The 19,226-nt window shown below is 44.7% G+C and overlaps 2 protein-coding genes across 3 annotated transcripts in view; one reads left to right on the top strand and one right to left on the bottom strand.

Moving 5' to 3' along the window:
* Positions 1-1,523: 1,523 nt before the first annotated feature.
* Positions 1,524-8,611, top strand: SVIP (small VCP interacting protein). Its single transcript, XM_072118950.1, has 4 exons — positions 1,524-1,683; positions 3,733-3,783; positions 4,051-4,170; positions 7,965-8,611. The coding sequence occupies exons 1-4, from the start codon at positions 1,621-1,623 to the stop codon at positions 7,977-7,979; spliced, it is 249 nt and encodes an 82-aa protein (XP_071975051.1). The 5' UTR covers positions 1,524-1,620; the 3' UTR covers positions 7,980-8,611.
* An 880-nt stretch (positions 8,612-9,491) lies between these two features.
* Positions 9,492-19,226, bottom strand: part of GAS2 (growth arrest specific 2) — an 82,080-nt gene continuing 72,345 nt past the window's right edge. For both annotated transcript variants that reach the window (XM_072118948.1, XM_072118949.1), the window contains exon 8: positions 9,492-11,248. In XM_072118948.1, the coding sequence (XP_071975049.1) occupies positions 11,030-11,248 (219 nt within the window). In that variant the 3' untranslated portion in view covers positions 9,492-11,029. The remainder of the gene's footprint in view (positions 11,249-19,226) is intronic.

Below are 19,226 nucleotides of genomic sequence, written 5' to 3'. Positions count from 1 at the left end.
TCCCACATTACCCAAACATTTAGTTTCCCGGTCTGTTGATGGGGGGGTTAGTCTAGGTACAGGGTCAAGTACCAAACGGTTGGGTGGTTAGTCTAGGTACACGGTCAAGTACCAAACGGTTGGATGGTTTATCAAGGTACAAGGTCAAGTACCAAACGGTTGGATGGTTGATCAAGGTACAAGGTCAAGTACCAAACGGTTGGATTGTTGATCAAGGTACAAGGTCAAGTACCAAACGGTTGGATGGTTTGTCAAGGTTCAAGGTCAAGTACCAAACGGTTGGATGGTTGATCAAGGTACAGGGTCAAGTACCAAACGGTTGGATGGTTGATCAAGGTACAAGGTCAAGTACCAAACGGTTGGATGGTTGATCAAGGTACAGGGTCAAGTACCAAACGGTTGGATGGTTGATCAAGGTACAAGGTCAAGTACCAGACGGTTGGATGGTTGATCAAGGTACAGGGGCAAGTACCAAATTTAAGGTTTGGCTTTGTCAATCCCTGCAGTCTTTACATTGTGTTAACATCACATTTCATTGAGTTAACACAACGTAAACGTGTTGTAAACACAATGTAACGCATCATATTCTAAATAAAAACTATAAATGTTGCGTGTGAACACGGCCTCAGGGATTGTACAACAGAAAACTGCAGTACAAGCCCTGATAAATCTCTCGTCATGTGTTTTGCATTTCAACAACCGACTGTGTGCGGTTCTGTGATAACAGATTAAGGAAGCATTCACACGATGCGTTGCGTCACGTTTTTTGATGTGTTTTTGATGTATTCCAAAGGCTTTAGCCCTGATCACATGCTAGGGTTACATTGCTTTTTACAGTAGCAGATGCAGTGGAAACGCAATGTAATATTAGCACGTGATTAAGGGCGCATTCACACGGTGCGCTGCGGCGCGTTGTTTGTTGCGTTTTTGACGCATTCCACTGGCTTCAGCCTTGATTATATGCTAAGGTTACATTGTGTTTCCACTGCATCTGCTAAAACGCAATATAACCTTAGCATGTAATCAAGGCTGAAGCCAGTGAAATGCGTCAAAAACGCAAAGCACAAAGCGACGCAACACATTGTGTGAATGCGCCCGCAAGCTGGTCTGCTCATTGTCTGTTGTGAAAGTTGGGAAACGTGTGCCACTATCTATGGGGGCATCTAGTGTTCATGGGGTGGCTTTGTTCTAGTAACAGGGCACACTATTACAACCCTCAGCATTTACACATCTCTCTCAATCTGTGCCTGTTTAGCCAGAATATGTCATATTATTCTACTACAACTCTCAGAACACACACATCTATCTTATATCAGTCATAGATAATTATTTTTTATTTTGACATGATGCTGGGGGTAGTAGTCCTACAGCTTCTAAACTGTATAATCTTCTATCTCTGCACTCCCGCAGCCATTATGTCTATGATCAGCTTAAAGTCCGGGGCTCCGCCAAAATGGCGGCCGCTGCCTCCATTAGCACGGACAGGTTGTGGACGCTGATTAGTATAACTCTTTCCCTCTAGTCACCACTACAGCGGCTGTCGCTTGTTGTTATTGTGGATTTTCCATGTTCTCCACCCCTTGTCCCTGCTGGAGAGCTGAAGACTGAGGGCTGCCGGGGATGGGACTGTGCCTGCCATGTCTGGGGGGCGCTGCTGACGATGTGGTGGAGACCCCTGATCCTGTAAGTAGGGGTCCCCTCCCTGGGTGTGGCGCAGGGAACAGCTGACTGACAGCTGACTGCCTAAGGTGCAAAGTACAGACAAACCTCTACTATATAAGGCACTTCTGCTAAATTATGTCATTTACTATAATAATTTAATTATATATTTGTAAGATTTTCTTTAAAATCAATCAGTCTTATAACAATTATCTGGAATTTAGTTTTTTTGCAGCCCTAAATTTTACCATTGAGCTAACAGAGACCCCAAATAGCAGGGGCTGTCCTGTAAATCCTGTGTTTTTGGGTTGATAAGTGACGGTACCCCCGATATATGATGCCCGCCCCTTCCCCCATATATTACGTGTTTGCCGTAGTACAACGTTCCGTGAAATATTTTTTCATAGGATTGCAGGTGTAAAATTCCACATCTATGTGAGGATATCCCATTGATGTGATGCACAGGAGACAAGGGTCTCATAACTGAGGGCTGCAATCCTAAGGCCATGTTCAGACTTTGCGCTTGAATTGCGTTTTGAAACGCATCAGGGAGGAGTTTCACCCGAATGCCGAAAGTGTTTAAACCGAAACGCTTGCCTTTAGGAATGAGCAATTTGTGTTTTGCACTGTTGCTCGTTCCTGATGCAAGCGTTCCGGTCTAAGCGCATCTGCGTTCAGGAGAAGCTCCTCCCCGATGCGTTTGGATTGTGTTTCCAAATGCAATTCAAGTGCACAGTGTGACTACGGCCTGAGCTCTCCGTATGCCAGGCCCTTATCCGCAATGTTTTTGTCCTGTGCGTCCCTCTCTCTGGCGCTCCGCTCTCTGTTTATATACAGGGAGCCCCGCAACGACGTTGCGACCACATCCACGCACCCGCTACTACCTCTGTAGCCTGTGTGAGACTGGTGTCGTCACCGCTGAGCTGCTATATACTAACATAAGGGGATGCCAGTGTACAGGCCTAGAAGTGCGCAGCCCCTGTCCATGAAAGGCTGCAGTGAGTGTGCAGGAAAGCCCCGTGCCCACCCTCTCCACCGCCAGCCGTGCCCCCTTCACACTCCTCCATGCCCACTTGGTGCAGAGGTGACTTAAAGGTGAAATAACCCCCTTTAATTGTGATTATTACAGGGTCAGAAAGCGTTGTACAATAAATCTCCCCCAGAGTCATTGATTAGTTTTAGAGCAACTGGTGCCAGTCCTCAAAAATAAAAATCAACAATCCTGGATGATCCCTTTAAAGGGGTTTTCCGTAAACACTGCTCCATCTTCCGGTTCCCGTCTTTGGCGCTGCTCCCAGGCCTCGGGGGAAGGGGGGAGGGTATGGTTAGCACAGGGAACGAATCCTTGAACCATGCAATGCCAAAAACACAGTAGTACCGGAACAACACTGGAGCCAGAACAAGAAAAGTATCCGCTCTCAGGCTATGTTCACACTGCGCTCTTTTGCTCAGTATTTTGCATCCGTATATAAAAGCCAAAGCCGGGAGCGGATACATATCACAGAAAATGTTGGAATCTTCACATTGTGCCGTCTCTCAGTAGATCCCACCCCTGGTTTTGGCGCAAGGTGTAAATGGGTCCCACGTCTAGGACCCCTAAGCTGCTTTTAGAAAATGAGCTGCGCTGTGATTGGTTGCTATGGTCAACATATAAACAAGTCCCTATGTCTTTACAGACCCAGATGGTATTATACAGATCCTATGATCCCGGTCTATGCGTCGTTCAGCTGAGCGTTCTTGTTGCTAGGTAACAGGCGCAGTATAGCAGTCGGAGCTCCATCCTGAGTGTAGTAACTGATCTATAATTAATGAGGATCGTTGTATATTACAAGTGCCTACCCCTCGCCCAACCCTTAAATCAGGAGGATTGTGGCCATGTTTCCCAGATCTTCAACATCACAGTTATCTAATGTCCCAGTAGGGGGCAGTAGTCCCCTAGTCCTAACTGATTATATCTGCCTATGCTGCTGTGAGTACAGGTCCAGCACAGAAATCATTGTGGGAAATGTATAACCCAAATTTTTTTCTGCCAAAATGATGGTAATTTTACTTATGTTTTTTCTTCCTCCACAGGATCTGAAGAGGCGACAATTAGCGGAAGCCGCGGAGAAGAGGCAGATGGAAGTATGTGCTGCCTGCAGTTACCTATAGAGGGGGCACTAACCTATATATATCTTTTTATGGAGACTTTCATAGCTCCCAGTGACCTAGTAATTTTTCGCTAGGGGAGAACGGGTGACCCCCAGAGGGGGTCAGTATTAGTAGAGGGGGTGGAGCATGTTATGACCCCTCCTCAGCGCCCCCATGAAATACCCTCACATACTGCGGGTAAGGTCACTATACGTGAGCTCCGTTTCTTAACCCTTGTGTAACTCCTTGTCTCCTGTGAAGGCCGCGTCTCGGGGGATTAAGAACCCAACGTCCGTGGAGCAGAAGAAAAAGAAGAAGGAAGAGATGGACAATATGGTGGTGAATTCAGCCCCTGCAGGTGGAGGCGGTGGGGGACTACGGGTAGGTAGAACAACTCTGTATTTGCAATATTGCAATATTTTTCTTATTATTATTAATTATGTGTCCTTAGAATATTGGGGTCCAGCACTCCTTCTGATTGTTCTTCTGTTCCCCGATCAGTGATGTCTTGTACATTGGTCAAATGGCAAAATTGTAACTTGGTGGGGGCAGGACTGCAATACCAGTTATACCCACTATGCCGTGTACAGCGCTGAGAAGAGACTGCACTGCTCGACCTAACACTGCAGCCTGTTATGTAGGTGATCAGCCCGGGGGGTGATGTGTGTCAGACCTTCCCCAATCTGATACTGATCACCGATCCTTAAAGGAAAGGAAATCAATATCCATCATGATAAATGATATTTGTTATCCGTGGCTTCCTTCCTTTGAAAATCAACTTTTACAATTATGCAAATGAACCTGAAGGGCTCTTGGGGGCATAAGTAGAGCCCCTCTGCGCTGTACAGCTTCACAGGCTGTTATACTGCCTCACTCCTTTGCTCCCTCAGCACTTCCCCCCTCCCTCTGCCTGCTGTAAACAGCGGGGATAAGTACTCCTGCACAATGTTACAGCCTGTGAATCTGCATTATGGAGCGGTAATACCTCTGGCAATACCCCCAGGAGCACTTTTGCTCATTAGCATAATTTTAAAAGTATATGTTAAAAGGAAGGATACCCCGGATAACTAATATAAGCAGATTATCACAGTCCCGGTACCCGGATCTATGAATAATGTCCCTGGTTTATCAGGATGGATTGTGATGGGAGATTTCCTTTACGAATATGTAAAAAAAAGTCCTGGAAAATCCCTTTAAGGACAAGAGACGCCTTTTATCACTGGACACAGCCGCACATTTTTTAATGAACTTTCTTGTATAGTCCTGAAGTTTCTTCCCAGGTCACTATAACTTCTAACTCGTCCTCGTTCTTTCCTCCATGGCTGCTCTGTTTGTTGTGTAAACATTACACGCGGGTCCTGTTACGATTCTGGTAAGACCGGTTCTGATCAGGATGGTACTAATAAATGCAGAAAACATATGAGAAGGCTTTAGGTATGTTCACAGCAGCACAGAGTATTTCAGGGGAGAGCAGTGATCGCATACATGATGATGTCAGTGAGGAGATGTATGTGACAGCGCAAGGACAGTGGGATATCACACAGCAGTGAGTGTTATACAGTGGAAGCAGCAGCACAGAGGATTTAAGGAGCCTTAACCCTTGTCTTTCTCAAATAAATACCTCTATTCTTAGGATTGTGCTAGAATTGTATCCAGCAGGGGGCAGCACATCCCTGTACAACAAACATTGGGGCAGATTTACTTACCCGGTCCTGTCGCGATCCCGCGGTGCGTTGTCCGATGAGGATTCGGGTCCGGCGCGATTCACTAAGATTGTGCGCCCGAGTTCCTGCATCCGTCGCGCCGAGGTCCGCTGGAGTTCACCTGGTGCTTGTAAGTGCATGTTTTGCGACACATTTCTAATTGTTAAACCCTGCGCGTTGTCCGAATCCGTCGGGTTGTCCGACGGCCCGCCCCCCTGATTTCCGCCCCGTGTAATCCAGCGCCGATGTGCCAAAATCCAATCACGTGCGCCAAAATCCAGGGGCAATTCACCACAAAATGGAAATCGGCGGGAAACCCGACGAAAATACGTCCAACAGACCCTTAGTAAATGAGCCCCTATATCTTTTCTGTGTTCGATAAATGTCCCGATCCAATAGTGGATGCAGCAGCACAGAGGATTTTCAGCAGAGGACGTTACAAGTCTTGACCCTCCAATAAAATACCTGTACACCTGAGACTGTGCTACCATTGTATACAGCAGGGGGCAGCACTTCCCTGTACAGCTCCTAGTAACTTTTATGTACAGGACTCAGTTGCAATGATAAATGTCCAAGTCCAGTACGATCAGGTTTTTTTTTTTTTTTTGCAAGAAAAACCATAGCCCCGCCTTCTTGACTCGACTGAGCTGCAGCGACCAATCACATCCGAGTCTGTAGAAGCTTGTCTTATCCAGCGTCTTCTCTAGTGCCCTCCCAGTCAGTACAGATACAGAGAGAATTCAGATTTGTTACAAGTATCAATTTCAGTGTTCTGAAAGGCGGAGCTTAGTCATTGGGTGGGGCCTAGCATGTCGGGGAACGGTTAGGGGAGGGCTGCTGCTGCTTCCAGTTGGCTTACAGCCAGTCTGATCTGAGGATAACATATCTTAGAAAAGATTTTTCATAGATTTGTAATGATTTTGGGTACAGTATGCGGTGAATTTGAATCTAAGTATCGGGAGGGGATCGGTGATTTAAGTTTTCTCTATATCTGACCATCAACATATCTCTGTATATAAAGGTAAGTACTCAGGACTCAGGGCTTTGATCACAATCGGAACAATAGATCTTTCTTCTCCGGTGACTGTCATTCCCCGCTGATGACACCAGGTGGCGGTATAGATTCATCTACGTAAATGGCTGCGATAGACTTATAAAATCTCGCCGTCATGCGGAAACTTGTGACACGATGGGTGAGATGAATGACCTTTTGTACGCCGTCTATCTGCCGCACATGGATTTTACAGCTTATGTTCTTCAGGGATGGAGCTATTACCTTAACGCGGTGTGATCGCCCACGCCGCCGATACTGCGCTTCTTTTCAGATACTCGCAGTTCTCATCAGCCGCTGCCGTCACATCCTCTTCACCTTCATTAATGTGCAGCGTTATATAATATTATACAATTAGACTGCAATGACAGAACTGCTGATCTCTCTCACGCCCCCTGCTGGCTCAGTGTCTGCACAGACTTGTTTGCCCTAATTGCCTCAGGATGTGTTCACCAGTCACAAACCCAAATCTGTATCAAATCCAACAACTCTGTGACTCCGGTGCTTATCTCCTATGGATTGTGCACAGAAAAGCCGGAGGATAAATCCCCTTCCCTTCACATCCGTGACGGGAATCCAGACCTTAAGCCTGCAGACAGTGTTATGTATTGTCCCTGGAGAGATGTGTAATTAGACCTTTGTGTATATTGTTAGTAGCAGCAGGACTGTGAAATATGGATTTATGTACCTGGATTTAGCCTCTCAAGTGCACTGGGGGTTTGTCCTCGCACTGCTGTGCTCTCTGCATTGAGCTGCTTTACAGCCTCTCTGGCTACTAGTTGAATACTACAGCAGTTACTCAGAGCAGAGTGACTGTGGAGAAGATCCATACCGTGCACTTGGAGAAGCTACAATCCTGGAATATAAATCCTTATTTCACAATAATTAACACTGTCTGCACAGAAAACAGCAGTGTGAGGTCACCCCAGCACACTTACGGAAGCTACAAACCTGGAATGAAAATTTACATTTAACAGTCCTGCTGCTACTAACATACACTTAGGTCTGATTACACATCTCTCCAGTGAAAATGCCTAGTGCTGGCTGAAGAAAGCACAGAGCACAGCAGTGTGAGTTCAGCACTTGGAGAACAAAGAATGCTGTAATGTAAATCCATATTTCACAGTCCTGCTGCTACTAACAACATACACAAAGGTCTGATAACACATCTCTCCAGGGACAATATATGACACTGGCTGGAGTCTTTATGGTCACACCTCCTGACAGGTTCTCTTTGTAATTTAGCAATAGCGCTACCTTTGTCTCAAGACTGGAATTGCAGCTTTGTCTTTATTTACTAGAGGATGAATTGCAGTACCAGACACATCCTACAGTGGCGCTGTCCCTAGCACAAGAGCAGCAGTAGACAGGCAGTGTAGATACATATCCCTCTGTATCTTACCCTCTGTGTCTCTCCCCAGTGGCAGGTCGGCTAAGGATCCTCCGGGGGTAGAAGACGACAGTCTGATCGCAGACCTGATACATGGGAACCTTCCGTTGTCTGGCTTTTGCTATTTGCGTTCGTGGATCCAGAAGAAGTTGGCGCAGTCATGAGTTCTGGCCCGATTCTTGCAACCTCCGGGTGAAGCCGCTGAGATTTGAATCAAGATTTGCCTGTATCTAACACTCCCCTCCATAATCCACAGCGGGACGGATCATACTCTACATAGTGACTTGCTGTCCTCTTCTTAATATTCTTAGCTTTGTGTTGCACTCCTCCCCTTCCTCTCGACTCTCCTCCCCTTCCTCTCGACTCTCCTCCCCTTCCTCTCGACTCTCCTCCCCTTCCTCTCGACTTCCCCTTTGCTTACTAGAGGCAGTATTATTGACAACGGTGCAGTTGACCAGCTGGCGGCAGCACTGAGGCATGAGGCACAGAGTACCTTGTGCTCCCAATGCATCATGGGACTGACGAGATGGTGGTACCTTTACGCCCCAGGACCCCTTGCGGCTGTGCCGGGACTCAGACTGTGCCCTTGTGTTATCAATGGGAAAATGTTCAGCTCAAATATTTATTGGTTTTATTTAATTCAGAGTAATTATATTAAATTAACCCTTGATTCAAGAAGCCGCATCAGATCTCCATTCATATAGATTCTAACTGAAAAGTCCTGTAGTTAGAATTTTAGAAAAATCTCAATATTTTGGTGGTTTTAGGGAATTTTCTTTTTTTTTTTTTTTTTTTAATTACCGTACATTATTTGCAAAATCTATGCTCATAAATTCCCTAATGGATTGTTGTATAAGGTCTTGAACCGATACGCTGTTCCAAAAACCCTGTATTGTCCAAACCATTAAATAATAAGATTTTAGTAGCCTGCAGTCACCACTAGAGGGAGCTCAGTGCATACTGTATTATTATTATAGGGGAAAAATATAAAAATGTTATACATTCCCCTCCAAGGGGCGTCCTTGCTCCAGCAGTGACCTGATGGCATTGGTTTCATTGGTCACATGTTGTTTTGTACAATCTTTGATTGGCCTAGACGTCAGAAGAACTGGGAATAGAAGGTCCCCAGGGAGGGATAAGAGCAACATTTTGATATTGAATGTGATATTATGTGATTTATTGATTTGCATGAAAAGAATGCAATCAAATATACTTTTAGACTACTTTGACAAGGGGGTGTGGCTTGAAGTTTTTCAGGCCGCCCATGTATAAGGAGCATCTACCACCAGGATGAAGGACTGTGTGCAAATGAGCCTGAGGGGCTCAAGGCTCCATAGGTGTTAATGGAGCCAGGAGCCCCTCAGGCTCATTTGCATACAGACCTTTATCCTAGTGGTAGATGCCCTTTAAGCTCAATCGGTTGATAAATATGGCGCACACCTCAATTGGGACCTTGTACATTGCACATAGCAATTCAAAGCTTCAGATTTTGGGGAATAGGATTTGTAGACATTGGACACGCCCCTTAGAGCAATAACCAATCAGACACCGGAAACTGTTCAATCCAAAAAAAAAAATTCAAACTTTATCAAAATTAGCCACACATTACAGAATACTATAATACTGCCCGAAGCAAATCCTGCACATGAATAGACACAAAAAAACTGAGAAAAGACAAAATCTTGGAACATTTTTAAGACAAAATTCATTATTTATGCAAAAAAGTTACAGAAATATCAGGAAACGGGGAGAGACGGGTGAGATGATTCTGTTTTCCGCAAAAAATATCCAGAATTTTCCCACAGGAAAAAAAAAAATCCTCAGTATATTTGAGTCCTTGAGTCGTCGTGATATTTGGGCAGAGTCTCCCCTGCTGATTGGGCGGGGTCTTCCCTGCTGATTGGGCAGAGTCTCGCCTGCTGATTGCTATCCTTGCGCCTATGCACCTCCTCCCAACAGCTGGCCAAGTGATGTGGCGTTTCAACTCGAGGTGGACTCTGTGGGAGTGGCTAAAACTACTAAGCAATCCCATTGGTCAAACCCACGCTAATTGTACATTTATCATCCAGTGGGTAAGAGGTTTTTTTTTTTGTGTGTTTTTGTCAGAAATACTTTTCTATTCTATAGATTCATTAGTTCTGTGCATAGATGCAAACATTTTTGATTTGTTTTACAGCAATACTGGCAAATCTGACACTAAAAGGGGCGGGGTTTGCAAAGACCTGTCAAAAATTGGACACACCCAGATGGTTCGGGGGTAGTACAGGGGGTGGGGCTTAACATTTTAAACTACATCTGTTCAGTAGTAACACTGAACCGGTGCTTCTCGAGGATCTAGAGAGGGAGGCTATAGAGTCCACCATGCGACCCTCTCTAGACCTGCCAAAATTTTACATAATTTAGTGATTTATGATGAATTACTCATTTATTTTTCTAGATAATCTCCTGTTTTCTGCTAAAAGCGTTGCCTGTTCATTCGAATGTGCGTCTTACTAATTTATCGACTTTTCTATTAATCCGGATTCAAAATCACGTGATGTTTTGTGCATACTTCCTATACGGGCTTATGTGTCTCCATGGTAACAGACTACAAAGCAACTTTTTGTGGTCTGAAGACTGATGAGGACGTGTAGGACATGTATAGGAAGGAGATGTTTTTACATTTTTTTATTTCAAAGTTATAGGAGGGTTGTGTTAGTGGACACTCCCTTTAAGAGTATAAGTTGACAGATGTCTAGGTTTGTGATGGCACCCGGCGGGTGCATTGGCTGATTGAACAGTGTGATTGGGCCTCTGTAGAGGTGAAGGCCTATATATTGGGCCCTGCCCTAATACCCGGCCCTTCAGTCTACACCCACGATATGCGCAATATTAAGGGGTAAGCTAGTCGCCCGTACGCACATCATTCTACATTTACAAAAATGTTATAATTTACAGAAAAATAACTTTTTAAACTTCGTTTTACAGCAGAAGGAAATGCAAGGTAAAGGCTACTCTGAGGAATGGGGGTTATTTGATTCAATCTTGTAGGGTACAGGGGCTTCTTCAGGATGACCTGTGACTCTACAAGAAGGGAGGGGACACCCCTTTAAGGCCTCACTTGATCTCCTTTTTGGATTTGTAATGGGCGGACACCACCAGGTAGGTGTCGGGGCTCATATCTTTGATGGTGGGCGACTTGTTCTGGATAGGAGAGGTCTTCCCATCCACGCGGGATATTTGCAGCATTCTGCAGGGGTCGTGTTTCAGCAGATATCCAGCGAATGTCTCCCATCCTCCGCCCACGCGGACCATCACGTGCTTGTTGTGGAGCATCTGGGAAGAGACGGAGAGATTAGGGAGAGCTGAGGACACGGATATAGTAAGAACTGGGTACCTGATACACTGGGTATGGAAAATATTCGGACCCTTTGAAATTTTTCAATAGTTTTATTGCAGCCAATAGGTAAAATAAAAAAAGTTACATTTTTGCTCGTTATTTGTGCACTCTGCTCCCATCTTTACAGGAATGTACATTTTTTTGCTAATTTATTAAACAAGAAAAACTGGAATATCACATGGTTATAAGTATTCAGCTCCTTTGCTGTGACACTCATATGTAACTCACATGCTCTCCATTTCCTTCTGATCCTCCTTGAGATGGTTCTACTCGTTCATTGGAGTCCAGCTGTGTTTAAACTGAGTGTGCTTGATTAGGAAAGGAACACACCTGTCTATATAAGAGCTCACAGTGCATGTCAGAGCGCATGAGAATCAGAAGGTCTAATGAACTGCCCCAGGAGCTCACAGACAGAATTGTGACAAGGCACAGATCTGGCAAAGGTTATAAAAGAATTTCTGCAGCACTCATGGTTCCTAAGAGCATAAGTTTGGGAGAAGTTTGGGACAATCGCACATCTTCCTCGAACAGGCCAAACCAAGCAATGGTGGCAGAAGAGGCTTGGTGAAAGAGGATCCCTAAGATCCCTGTGGCTGAGCTCCAGATATGCAGCAGGGAGATGGGAGTCTGCAGCCTCCAGCAGTCAGGACCACTTGTTGCAATGGAGGGAAAGATTAATGCAGCCAAGTACAGAGATATCCTGGATGAGAACCTCTTCTGGACCTCAGACTGGACTGAACCTTCTAACAAGACAACGACCCTAAGCACAAGCTAAAATAACACAACCAGAGCCCGGACCTAAACCCAATGGAGCATCTCTGGAGAGACTGGGAAATGGCATTCACCAAATTCACCATGCAACCTGAGGGAAGTGGAGAGGATCTGCAAGGAGGAGGCAGAGGATCCCCAAATCCAGGGGTGAGGAACATGTAGCATCTTCCCATGGGAGAGGGAGGTGCGGGGGTTTAATTAGCAGCTCAGTGACCCGGACATCTTGTCCCCACGCTCCGTGACGCTAATTATAAATTCCTAGCGACAGAGCACCGGGATCAAGATGAAGAGGAGCGCGGGTGAGAATTTGTAGGTTTTTTTTGTTGTTTTAATTTGGTTCATTTCCTTTCATAAATTAGCAAAAATATCTACATTTCTGTTTTTTTTTTGTTAGGATGGGGCAGAGGGCACATTACTGGGGGGGGGGGCAGAGGGCACATTACTGGGGGGAGAACATTACTGGGGGGGTCAGAGGGCACATTACTGGGGGGGCACACTACTGGTGGGGGGCAGAGTGCACATTACTGGGGGGAGAACATTACTGGGGGGGGGGGCACAGGGCACATTAATGAGCAAAAAAAGAACTTTTTGATCTTATCAATTAGCTGGAATGAAACAAAGAGAAAAATTTAAATTGGATAATTTCTATACCCACTGTAGAAACATTAGAGATAGATATTAAGATTATTTAGCATCTCTTACCTCACATATCTCATATCTATCAGAGATAAATATGAGACTGATAATAGATATAAGAAATAGATTCGGGAGAGCACATTAGAAGTAGAGCAGGAGGAGAGCAGCCGGCGCTGCAAGGAACCATAGGTCAAGGTTTTTTGTGCCAAGACCTGCAGACTTTGCACCTTGAACGCCATAATGCCTTGGGCTATCATTGGAGATGGATAATTAGATGTACAGATATATAATACATAGATATGCGACACATAGATAGATATGAGGTGGATAGATAGATAGATAGATAGATAGATAGAAGAGAGATAGATAGGAGATAGACAGATAGATATGAGGTAGATAGATAGATAGATACATATGAGATAGATAGATAGATATGAGGTGGATAGATAGATACATATGAGATAGATAGAGATAGATAGATACAGGCAGTTCTTCAGTTGAATTTGTATGTAAGTCGAAACTGTATATTTTATAATTGTAGATCCAGACAAAAAATTTTTTTTTGGCCCCAGTGACAATTGGAGTTTAAACATTTTTTGCTGTAATGGGACCAAGGATTATCAATAAAGCTTCATTACAGACACCTTACAGCTGATCATTGCAGTCTGGGACTATAGTAACATCCAGAGAGGTCACCAGAGGTCACAGTGGGCAGAGGGGTCCGTCTGTAACTAGGGGTTGTCTGTAAGTCGGGTGTCCTTAAGTAGGGAACCGCCTGTATTAGATAGACAGATATGAGATAGATAGATAGATATGAGATAGATATGAGATAGATAGACAGATATGAGATAGATAGGAGATAGATATGAGATAGATATGAGATAGATAAATATGAATTAGAAAATTAGATGTGTGTGTATATATGATAGACTATGGTAGATAGAAATGAGATAGATAGTTGATGGATAGATAATTAGATGTATAGATATGAGATCGATAGGCACAAGACAGTTTTTATACACAGATAGATATGAGATAATTGGATGTATAGATAATGGATGTCCCTGGTGACTGTTCTGCCCCTCAGTCTGGTGACAGATGACGTCGTGTCGGGTGATAATATTCTATGTGAATGTATTTGGGCTCGGTGCTGGTTCTGTAGCCGCTGGATGCGGTGATTGTCAGCGGGCGCCGCTGCTCGCAGCCTTGAGGATGAAGTGGTTGCCATGGTAACTGAGGGTCGGCCGGAGACTTGTAGATTATTTATGAGAATAAAACGGCGGCAGAACAATCTGTAATCCTGTGCCGTGTTTTCTGCGCTTTCCATAGACGCCTTTCCCCGAGGTTATTATTAAGGCTGACAGGTTCTGAATTTAGAAAATGAGGGGTTTTATTACAGCAGTGACAGCCGGGAGAAGCCATGAGGGCGCATTGGGGTCTGCGTAGGGTTAACAGTGGGGGGAAATTAGGTGCCCTCTATGGGCACTTTTATATCCGCTCTCCTATATAGGTGGCATAGTAATGGCCGCCAGTGGGATAACCCTAGGCCCCGGACCAGAGGGGTAACATAACGAAACTAGGCCCCAATCCAAAATCTGGACCAGGCCCCTACTATAATGTGGTGTCTGAGGCAGAGGAGCCTCCAAGGCCCAATGTAACCTTAAGTTACACCCCTGTCAGGGGTATTGCTAGTCCCTGAGGCCTACCCTGCTTGTCCCAGTGAGGGGGGTCATAGTTAGACTCATGGCTCCTACCCCGACCCTAAATCTGCATCTACATATCCTGAACACAGCCAGGAAAAATTCATCATGATATACAATTACTTGTAAATTACAGTCAGTGGCAAAAAAAATTAAAATACAGACAAAAAAAACAACAAAAATGTACTTTAAAAAGTTGCAGTTTTTATAATGTCCACTAGAGATCACTCAATATTTTTTTTTCCTGTGTTGTGAGTCTCTCTTTACTGCAGTGCTGTGCTGACTGAAGATACATCCTGCTGCCAAGTACGGAAGTCTATTTTTCAATCATAAGGCTAGAGTAGGGTTACAACATACCATGGGGGCGGCTTAAAGGAAATCTATCATCAAAATCCATCATGATGCACCAGGGGCACCTACTCATAGATCCAGGCATAGGGACTGTGGTAATCTTCCTATATTTCTTATCCATGGCCTCCTTCCTTTTAAAATCAACTTTTAAAATTATGCAAAAAAGCCAAAGGGTTCCTGTTGCGTTACCAGAGCCCTCCCATAGTGCAGACTCACAGGCTGTTACCCTGCGCAGGAGCACTTTTCCCCTTCTGTTATGGGAGATTTCAACAGGCAGAGGGAGGGGGAAGTGCTGTGGGAGCAAAGTGGGGAGGCAGTGTAATAGCCTGTGAAGCTACAGCACAGAGAGGCTCTGATAATGCCTTTTAAGAGCCTTCCAGACTCATTAGCATGATTATGAAAGTTGATTTTAGAAGTAAGGAGGCCATGGATAACAAATAACTTTTACAATTATGCTAATAGCTAATGGTGGGTGTTTCCAGAGCCCCTCTCTGCTGTAGCTTTACCGGATTTTAAACTCTATCCCTCTCCCCCTGCTCTCTCAGCATTTCTCCCTTCCCTCTGCTTGATGTAATCTCACACAGAGGGCGGGGGAAGTTCTCCTGTGCAGCTGTAACACAGAGGAACTTTGGTAACACCCCCAGATCTGTTCAGGCTGAAGAAGGAAGGAGGGCATGGATGACAAATATAAGAAGATACCACAGTCCCGGTGCCTGGATCTATGAGTAATGTCCCTGGTTTATCAGGATGGATTTGATAGGAGATTTCCTTAAAAAAAAAAAATTATGAATTGCAAAATTGTGAAAAAGCGTTGATTTTGGGATGGGTTGATACCTAACAGGTTATACATTTATATGTATATATATTTGTGTTCTATGAAGAGGGGGTGATTCAAATTTTTTCGACTTTTTAAGGTCCCTTGATCCTTTGTTTGCTCCCATTGTAGCCAAACAATAGAATAGAGCTCCCAGATATTGGGGGGCTGCCATAGAGACACTAGTGGGTAGGGGACGCTCTATGATCAGTTTGTCGCATATCATTAGTATTTGAGGTCCATACAGACAAGTTATTGGGGCCCCGTCTAATCTATGGGGTCTTAGGATACACTTGATTATTTGGGGTAACATGGATGATACTAGCGCCCCCTTATGGTCCGTTCCTCCATTGCCTTCCCTTTCTCTCTCTACATGTGAAGCTACTACCACTCCCATTATGTTGCCCCCTTATAGCACTTTTGTCTGACGCTGTTACATCCCCAGATAGGAGGAAAATCTATATTACATTTTCACAATTTATAAGAAGAATATTAAAGCCCCGGGGCTGTGCTCGTCCGAATTCACGTGGGAGCTTAAGAACAATTATAGAGCGAGCGAAGCCTCCCAGGACTTCCATCATCCGTCAGCTGACCTTTCCTAATAGAACATCTGATTATCCCGCATGTATTTTACATGGAGCTGTCAATGTCACCCGGAGACGTAGTGACACTAACAAGATTACAGCCTCCCCCCGCCTCCAGATCCTGCAGTCTGCGGACAGTACGGGGTTAATGGGTTTCAGGGGGTTCTGTGTAGTGTACCTCATCATTTCCGAAGAGAAGTTTCGAATCCTAAAAAATGGCAAGGTCTCTGAATGGGAGCAGCATTGTCTAGATTGATAAAGACCTTCTCACAGCTGAGGGTTTGTCACAAGTGCATGAAGCTGGGGTTGTAGCACAGGATGTATCCTAAATACCCGACCTTTGCTTCATTTCCATGGACCTCTATCTATTCTGCCGAGCCCCAGTTCATGAGATGCCTATCAGGTATTTATAGGATATCCTGTGGCTTTGTCACAAATACATGACACTACTGCCCCCTTCAGGTGGGGTATGAAATGTTCCCTCTAGAATCCCCTCTTTTATGTGACATTTCAACCATTTACCTTTAAGAAAAAAAAAAATCCCCACCAATCTCATGTGACAACGAGCAGAGACAAGTCATATTTTACTTCGGATGAGTCAAGATTAGAGGCTGCAGGGGGAGCATCAGTTCAGATGCCTGTGTCTTTGGTTCTGTAGCACCAAGAAATTTGCTGCTGGTGCAGGTTGCATCAGAACTGAAGATATAGCCAGTTAAAGAAAGATTAAGTTCCCACCTATTTGTCTGCAGCTCCGGTTCTGTAGCCACAGAACCACAAGCCTGATGTCATCTGAAAGACGAAATTCTAAAAATGACACCAGCAGCATATTTTTAGATGCTACAGAACTGAAGATAAGGGTCGGGGCATATCTAGGAGGAGTCTGTAAATACGGACACAGAGACTATAGTAAATCTGGTGGGCCGGACGCCCCTGCCCGCTCTCCACCCGCTCTCCACCCGCCTTGACGTGGTCGGGGGAAACACGAAAACTGGCGTTGAGGGAGAGATTCATGTACCCTCTCCACCAGAAAACTGTAAGAGAAGGCACAATGACCCTCCCACATTGTATGAAGCTCGGATGGAATGTCTTTAATAGATACAATAGGGATGTATGACATAAAATGATAATTTTTTTTCTCGCTTAAAGGGTTTTTTCACCTCTCCTATAGGATATGTCCCCAATATCAGTTCAGTGTAGGGTCCAACACTTTAGGGTCAGTACGGATCTAACCAGCGCCAGAATCAACACAGAGAAAGGAGGTAGAAGAACAGCGCCATTCTCTGACACACATTCACGGTGGCTCAGTGGTTAGCACTATAGCCTTGCAGCACTGGGGTCCTGGATTCAAGTCCCATCCAGGTCAAAATCTGCAAAGAGTTGGTATGTTCTCTCCGTGTTTGCGTAGGTTTCCTCTGGGTCCTCCAGTTTCCTCCCACACTCACAAAAACATATTGGTAGGTAATTAGATTGGAAGTTCCATTGGGGACGGGGACTGATCTGACAAGCTCTGTGCAGCGCTGCGTAATCTGTGTGCGCTATATAAAGGAATTATACAAATATGGACGCACATTCCATCCCAAAATCCATCAGATCCATCTATATCCGGCTCGTTACTGCATGTATTCATAGATATAGACCAGACATAGCGCCCCCTACTGGCTACTGTATAAGGAGTGACCTTATTTCAGGGACTGAATATCTTATTATAGATGAGAAATGTTCAGACTCTGCAGATTTATTACCCAGCGTCTATGATACGAGGGAAGGCAGCCGCAGGCTACTGAGGAGGAGGGGGGCGACCTGACCCTGTAAATATTTAATGTCTACAAATAGGATTATGAAGAGGACGGCGGGAACTCACTGATGGGAAATATAAATGCGACTCTACCATAGAGAGATTTAAAGGGGGGGTTTATTTTTCAGGATTTGTGACCCCCCCCCCCCCCCATACAGTAATGTGACCCTATATCCAGTCCTCAGGAGAGAGGGGTCGTCCTGTATAGGGTCGGTCTTCAAGGTCACTTTCTCGCTCGTCAATTTATAGGAACTTTTATTAGGAAATGTTCATACAAAGAGGAAACAATTCAGCTGATGGATTTTGAGTTTATAATAATTCTTTATTTATATGGCGCACACAGATTATGCAGCGCTGCACAGAACTTGTCACATCAGTCCCACAATCTAATCCACCTACCAGTATGTTTTGGAGCGTGGGAGGAAATCGGAGGACCCGGAGGAAACCCACGCAAACACGGAGAGAACATACAAACTCTTTGCAGATGTTGACCTGGGTGGGATTCGAACCCATGACCCCAGCGCTGCAAGGCAGAAGTTCTAACCACTCAGCCACCTCCTTTTAAATACAATGGGAATTCAGAGCAGATTCAATGGGGGATTGCAAGAGTTTTTATTTATTTATTTTTATAGTTTTTCTTAGTATTCAAGTCATACTGAGCACTAGATGTAACTACAGCTCAGGGGGAGACACATTTCTTACTGTTATTAGTTCTGTTTAGTGTCTCCCTCGTTTCTCACTGCTCCGGAAGTAAGAGGTCTCCATAAGGCGGCATTATAGGTGTGTGGGGACTTATAGCCATTGATGCTTTACTAGAGGATTCTGGGAAATATGCAAATATGTTTTAAGGGGGATTGACTTCAAGGTAGCAAAAGGAGGCTATGACTCACATTTACTAAGAACAGAGCAGTGTGTACTATGTGCAGTGTCCTGTGTAGTCTGCAGGGGGCGCCAGATTCGGGATTTCTAGTGCACGTTCTTCATGAATCTGGCGCCCCCTGCACTGCTCTGGGAGAATGGGGGTCTCAGTGGTTGGAGCCCTAATAATCTGCATGCTATCCCCTATTCTGTGGTCCTGTGGATAAAGACCTGCATTTTTTATATTTGGACAATCCCTTTAACAAGAGGTTTGATACAACTTCCACACACGCTGAGACTCAATTCCTATATCCCATAGAACATTGATTGCTCCTATATTAACCAAAATTTTGTCTTCCCAAAAAATCTGCAGTTTTTCCATTTTGGGAAAAATAGAGGTAAAAA

The sequence above is a fragment of the Engystomops pustulosus genome, chromosome 7, assembly GCF_040894005.1.
Source record: "Engystomops pustulosus chromosome 7, aEngPut4.maternal, whole genome shotgun sequence".
Taxonomy (NCBI): domain Eukaryota; kingdom Metazoa; phylum Chordata; class Amphibia; order Anura; family Leptodactylidae; genus Engystomops; species Engystomops pustulosus.
Note: the sequence above shows the minus strand (reverse complement) of the source record. Positions and strands in the feature narration are given on the sequence as shown.